Source organism: Desmodus rotundus, chromosome 5, assembly GCF_022682495.2.
Source record: "Desmodus rotundus isolate HL8 chromosome 5, HLdesRot8A.1, whole genome shotgun sequence".
NCBI lineage: Eukaryota > Metazoa > Chordata > Mammalia > Chiroptera > Phyllostomidae > Desmodus > Desmodus rotundus.
Genome location: NC_071391.1, coordinates 126640261 through 126647698, shown reverse-complemented (window position 1 = coordinate 126647698; position 7438 = coordinate 126640261). Strand labels below are relative to the sequence as shown.

At 32.2% G+C, this 7438-nt stretch overlaps 1 protein-coding gene across 3 annotated transcripts in view; it reads right to left on the bottom strand.

The window, feature by feature from the left end:
• Nucleotides 1-2265: 2265 nt before the first annotated feature.
• FOXN2 (forkhead box N2) overlaps nucleotides 2266-7438 on the bottom strand; it is a 53228-nt gene continuing 48055 nt past the window's right edge. For all 3 annotated transcript variants that reach the window (XM_053924789.1, XM_053924790.1, XM_071221541.1), the window contains exon 6: nucleotides 2266-6815. In XM_053924789.1, the coding sequence (XP_053780764.1) occupies nucleotides 6292-6815 (524 nt within the window). In that variant the 3' untranslated portion in view covers nucleotides 2266-6291. The remainder of the gene's footprint in view (nucleotides 6816-7438) is intronic.

The following is a 7438-nucleotide window of genomic DNA, read 5'->3' as shown; positions in this document are numbered from 1 at the left end:
CAGGACCAGCTGTACTGACTGACCCCCAGCCCTGGCACCAACCAACCAGTGGAAACTACAACCCTGAAGGGACACACCTAGAAAGCTGATACTCAGTTGAGATCCTCCCCCTGAGACCTCCAGATAAAAGCCCTTAAGACAGAGACTCTGCACATGATTTCTTTTTCTCTTTTTCCCAAGCATGCCCACACCTTTCCTCCCTTTTGTCGCCCAAGGTGTGTATCTATGTCTCTCCCCTAAGCTCCAAGGGCCATTGTTTTGCCTCTGTAACTCGTTTCCTGAGCCCATTTCTTCTTTGGCCCACTTCTACCTGTGATTTTCTAAATAAACTTTCTCTTCTAGTTTGAGTCTTGGCTCTGAATTCTTTCTTAGCCAGAACTCAAGTACTGAGGTTGCTCAACCGAGGTCTAACACCTGGTGCCATTTTGCTGCCAACACTTTCATTCCCAAGTTAACCTGTTTCTTTAAGATCTCAGCTTACATCATTCTTCAGGGTAGCCTTCCCTAAAACCCTAGATTCAATGTTAGTATGTTTTCATAGCTTCCTATCTTTTCTTTCATGGCAATCACCAGAATTCATAATTATATTTACATTTTTAAGAGAGGAATTGTCTATTTTTGCTTCTCGGTGCATATCACATGTCCAAAACTTAAAGGCCAATGCTTGAGTGAAAAGATGCTCAGTTAACCAGAATGTGGAACTTTTTCTCAATTTCTCTCCTGACATAAAAGATTACCAATATATAAGATTATGAGTTTAGTCACATTGCAGAGCTCTTTAATTTGGTTGCAGTCTCTCTTTAGAATTCTCAAACAGTAGACAGTAACTGCTTCATGTTCTTAAATCTCACCCAAGTTAGTGTTTTCTACAATCTCTCTTTTCTGTCAACCCCTAGTTTCCCATTTTATTAAAATTTCCCAACAAGAATGATATATAAGTATATACTTAAACCAAAATCTCAAGGCTGAGGAAAAGTTTTGTGTAAGAATCACTTTCAGTTCAGAAGGGATGGTTATTCACTACATTATGAGATAAATAGACTTTATAATTTGCCTTGAAGTTCAATGGCAAAGCTATCTTTCCAACAATGTATTTTTAAACAACTTTTGGAACACAAACTATCCTTAAATACAAGAGTTATATTCTCTATGTAGCACAAGGCTATTTAAATTTTCAGTAGACAGCTTCTACACATTCCTATACTTAAAAATTCAGGGAGCATAATAACGCTGTTATTTTTAAGATTAGTAATTGTTTTCATTCTTAGATTTTCAACTTTTACAAAAAAAGATTTTGAACACTTTTACATCTAGGATTTTGCACTTTTTTTTGCTAGTTTTGTTTAGTTTTAAGAACTATCAAAGTAGAATATCCTTAAATTCTTGAGGAAAAAAATGTTTTTAGCCCGTATTTTAATAAATTATTTTTCTAAAAATGGTGTATCTTTCCCCCTCAGAATTAGTATGCCCTAGGAAATGGTGATTGCAATAGAGAATAAAGCTCTCATATGAAACAAATACATGACTCCCCAAGTGGCTATAATTTTAAAAAAATATTGACTTTATTGGAGTGCCATGGGTTAATGAGATTATATGGGAGTCTCAAGTGCACAATCCTATAATAGATCATCTGTATATTGTATTATGTGTTCACCACCCACCAAGTGGCTATGATTTTTAAATGACTTTGTATTTTCAAAGGGATGCCTTGGAAGGAGGTCTTAGAGAAGGCGATGGTAGTTTAAAATGAAGATGCTGGTCTCACTTGACTCATTTTAAATAGACAACCCTATGCAGAACTTCAAAGGGAAATGATGGGGGAACGAAATAAAAATCAAGATGTGGGTTGTAGATTATTTCATTTTACAATGGATGCCTCAATATTTAAACATATTGTGCAACTGGTATTTAAAAATAATCTTAATAATTTCATATGCTATTTAATTTTCCTACTTGTATTTCCAAAATCTCATATATATGTATGTGAAATAGAAAAGTTTAACTTTAGGAAGAAAATCACTTAATTAACACTACTTTAGCTTTCAATGATTAAGATGACATGTACAAACCAGGAAAAACAATACTTAAAAAAAGCAAAGTTTAAAAATATCTTGAAATTGAAACTTTATTTTTTACCTGTATATGATTCTAACTTTGTAACACTTAAATGGAAAGTGTGTGTGTGTGTGTGTGTGTGTGTGTGTAGGACTATGAGTCACCTACATCTACACTACCCAACCGAAAAGAACAGAGAAAACACAAAAATGTTATAAAACAAGGTTTATTCTGCAATACCTTATCATAATGAATTGCATCTCTTTGGTAAAAATAAACTTTATAAACATTTTAATAATCAGAGATTACATACAAAAACTAAATTTTGTTAAGTTGTTTTTAATATCAGCAAAGACTGGCAACTGAGAAGTGATTCACTCAAACTGCTCATCTACTGGTAGTTAAAAAACTCAAACTCGGCAATTTTTATGCTACATTAGAAAAGAGGATAAAGAAACAGTATAATTCAAATTTATTGAATCAAATAGCATTCTTACACTTTCATTAAAAATAAATAATAGTTACAATGAATTGGCAGTTATACATTTTTATACACTATATGATGGCAACATAATACTTTAAAATTAAGCACTTAGTTTAATAACAACTGTACAACACTTTAAAAACAAGTGTTGACAATGGCACTGGCAGTTAGATGCAAAAAAAAATGTGCTTTAAGAACAAATGGCAGGTATAACATTAAAATACTCTGTTTTTCAATAAATATTTTGACTACATCATTAACAAACTGAAGTAAAGTTTGTTTAATCAAAGCTTACACATTTCAAACAAAAAGTATAAAATAGATGTAAACCAGAAAGCCTCCAAGTTTCCTATTTAAATGCTATGGTCTTCACAAAAGAAGTTGTTAAGTTACCGTAGTATTTAAGACAATCGTCTTTACAGATTTGTGAAGTATTCACATGTGTTGCCTAAATTGCTTGGAAAGGCTTCCTAGTCTACCAAGACACACATATTCCCTCTTTAACACTTTCTCTAGCTTTGAATTCCTGCTAACATATGTTTAACTGGCCATCTAGTATGAACCCATTACCTAATGTCTCAGAAAGTAGCAAAGAAAAAAAATATATATATATATATTCTAACTTTACTATCTACACAGAAACCTAAGTTAAGAAAAGTCATGCTGGTTACAAGGAGAACAGGAAAGGCTTGAAGGTGGAAAAAAGGAGGTGATCCACCAATAATTAGCTTTTCCATGAATACAAGTAATGTTTTCTTCATCTGAATTTGAAAATAAAATATTAATTTAGTAATATATTGCACAAATAAATTTCAAAAATATATAGTAGTCAAGAAACACTGATTCTATTTGGGATGTGAGAGATGAAGATTGTGTTGAGGCAAAACTCTTCCTAGGGATCTTCTATTTATAAACTGAAATTAGTTGTAACAAATTATATTGATATAAGGCAAATTATAAGTTAGCTTAAATCAGTTTTAAAATCTGTTGGAAAATATGTAAGTTCTCCAGGACTGTTGTTTCATTACAGTAAAATTTGTCGATGATATATTACTAGAAATACAATTTCCAGTCCATAGGACTTCAAATGACTTTCCTTAACTGAGTGGTTATTAGCCATATTTTTATCTCAATACACCTGAGAAATGAGATCACAATGTCTATGGAAGTAATAATGGGGACCATAATTAAAAAGGCTCTCCCCCTTGAAAATAACTGTGTTGGTAAATTAGCAAATGGAAAGTTAGGCACTAAATTCTGTACAAGAATTAAGTGTAAAATATCGTGTAACTTCTTCCTGTTAGCTTTTAGTGCAAAAGTGTTTATTGCCCTTCCTAGTGATAAACTTCAACTTTTAAATTTGTGGGAAGAGTACATGAAGAGGAAAAGAAAAGTCAAGTTTAAAGAGTTATTAAGACAAAATAATCTTGAAGCTTCCTATTAAAACTTGGAACAACCCTCCCCCATCCTTGTTTTAGATCATTTTCCTTTACTTACAAAGAATAATTATCTAATAGACAGGAACCAGAGAGAACATTTTTGGTGCTGACTTTCAGTTGAACAAAATAAATTGGACCCAGATCATTGAAACACTGTTACTAAGGTCTATTCACAAGGCCATGGTAAATAATTTTAAAAAATATTATTACTAAAATGATTTTATAATCTGTGTACTATTTCATACTGTGGTAAAGCAATTTTTGGTGTTATATTCACTAACTAAAAGATGCCACCTTGGGTTAGCCGCTTTTTGTAGTAGACGTGATGAATATGAAGGAAAGACCGAATACCTCATCCTGCATACTTACGGACTATTTTTCATCAATAGCAGATTTAAAAATTACCGTATTTCAACAGCACTGATTCTATTAATGTAGCTATCCAGGTTCAATTACAATTAACATAGAAACAGAGTAGATTATATTAATGTTGTTCTCCCTGGCTTAAAAGTCTTGCCAATTAAAAAAGACATTTTCATTATGCTTCCCATTTGACAGTTTTGCTCTAATAAAATTTAGAAGTTAAAATATTTGTCTCAAAAAAATCCAAGAAAATGCTTTATAGTCATAAAAATAGCTGAAAGTAACAAATCAAAATCATAAACTTATGTATCTGTGTATATGTATCTATGTACAGGGTCCAGCACAAATAATGCCCTTTTTATTACAAAATCATAAGCATATAATTCTGTAACATAACAATATCACACTGAAGCACACCATATGATATTTTAGATGAAATGTTCAAATTAAAACTATAAATTATTACACCCATGTTGTTACCCTACCAACCACACTCAAGCAGGCATTACTTCTGCCAGACCCTGTATATATGAAATCATCATAAAATGAAAACAAGGATATTGCCTATGAAATAGGATGTTGGAAAGTTGCTTCTGCCATTATAAAAAAATATATAATGAGTAAGTTTAGTTTTATTAGTATCCCTTATACCTTCTAAATAATATGAAAATGATATGAAAAAATGTTTCATACAAGCAGATTTTTTCAAGTACTTAAAATGCCTTAGTCAATGCACATTTGGAACTGTAATATAAGATTTAGCATGGGTTAATGGCACATAATAGATATTACACTGCCTCCTCAAAAGGGTGTATTGTGTAAGATTTAATTTTATATACATTTTGAGATCCATGAAGGTATTTTGTCTCTATAGTCTTGTTAAATACATTGTAATTTAATTGGGTATATACAAATTTAATTCATAAAAAGCTTGGACAGAAGTTTCTTTTCCTAAATGACCTACCTTTATTTATGATGACGTAAGTAATGTTATTCAAAATATTTGTATTAGATTACACTCTATTCCTACTATAAGTTTCTCAGAATGCAGTACATTTAACTGGCAAATGAAAAGATTAAGTGGTAAATGAAACGATTCTCTTATTGCAAAAGTGTGTTAAAATGGGTGTTAACTTCATAACAACTTCTATGGCTATATCCTCTCATTGTTTATTGAACAAATGACAGCTGGTGGCTCATATTTAAACACTGGTTGCAGAGTACTCTGGGAAAGAAGAGAAGGCTCCAGTAAATGCTATGCAGTATCTGGCAAATAAAAAATTTTCAAAGACAGTATTGTAATAGGAATTGGAGTGCTCCTAGATGACATTACACCACAAAACTGCCTTTTTTAAATCTTATAAATCTTTGCTGTACTCTCTGCCTGTGTAACCAAAAAGAATTTTCTAGACATATAAGGTCTTTTCTAATTTATATTCAACTTTGTTATGCTTCAACAACAAAAAAATTAAGACAAAAGAAAAAATTCAAATCTTATCCTACTCGATTGCATATGTCAGAGAAGTATATAAGACAGACATCAGCAAAATTTTTAACTGGATCAGCAGTTAATTACAGATTGAAGAAAATGTGTTAACAGTTGCCAGTTAACACATTTTGACGTATTAATAGAATAAAAGATTTCTCCTACAAGTTTAGGACAGAAGCTGTGGGTTTTCTTATATAAAAATTTCAAAATCTTGAAGACACATCACAAAAATTATGCTTTTAGAACTTCACATTGTATTTATGGTTGGGCATGATCCTAACAGTAATTATTTAATAAAAGTTAAAACACAAACAAAAATGTTTCAAAATAAACAAGTAATTAGCATCCCTTCCCCCTTCTCTAAAACAAAAATAAGTCCATATGGCTTTGATATCCCTTGTAAAGAACTAAGTAGAAGAGTATTGCCACACTTTAAAATAATTTCACACTAATAGGTATTTCTATTTTTTCCGCTGCTTTTGATTTTGTGCCTTTGCAGTACTTATTAGAGAACCCAGACATGTACGAATTCCAGCAAGGTGGAGCAGAGATCCAGCTGCCTCTTTGAGCTCCTCATCAATTTCTTGACATGACTGTTTTCGCATCTTTTTGCCTGGCTGCCCCTTTGCAGAGGTATCTGCACAAGCCTGTGATGCATAGCCACTGTCTCCAAGAGGATCATCTTCATAATCAACGTCTGTATCTTCTTCACTGTGAAATCCTTCACTGCCATCACTTCCCACATGACTACTCTTTGGGATAAATTCATATACCTCATCCACAGAAGACAGGGAAGACACACTGGACCTGGATGCACAACGCTGTGTTGCAATGCTATTTGCACTGTAATTGTGATCTTCTTTAGGATCAATGCTGGTGGCTAAAGAATTGCTTTCTTGTAATCGCATAGCACTGGGATGATTAAATGCATTGCCATAACTCCTTTTTTTCTGCATTGCTGTTTTAAGAGAAAGAGGATTCTCACCTGTGTAAAATAAAACTTCCAATAGGTCAAATGCATTTGATTGCAAAAACAGGCCATTTAAAACAACCATATAATTCCCGAATAGCAAGTGCTATAGATTAGTAGTATTTTGAAGGTTCTTCTTTTTTTTTTTACACAAACCGTATCATCCTGTAGGTATTAATCTGAAACATTTTTAAACCACTTAACGATATGTCTTGACCTTCCCAAGGAAAATATAATTATTTGAGCTGCTTGCACAGAATGCCTGAATATGTATGTTATCACTGCATTGAATGTATCACTACAATGGTTTGCTAACCATTTCCTTGTTGATATTTGTAGGTTCCCAATTTTTCACTACTACAAATAACACTGTAATGAAAATCCTTTTAGGTGCCTTTTCTCACACATACGAAAATATTTTTCTAGGAAAAAAAAAGCAAGAAGTGGAATTACTAAGTAAAAGGGATATATACACATTTAAACTTACAGTTGGTATTTCCAAATTGCCCTCCAAAATGGTTGTACCAATTTATATCCTACAGTTTATGACAACACCCAGTTCTCATACTTAACATTTAATATTATATTATAAATCATTTAAATTTTTCATAATCTCATGGACAAAAAAAGTATCTCAA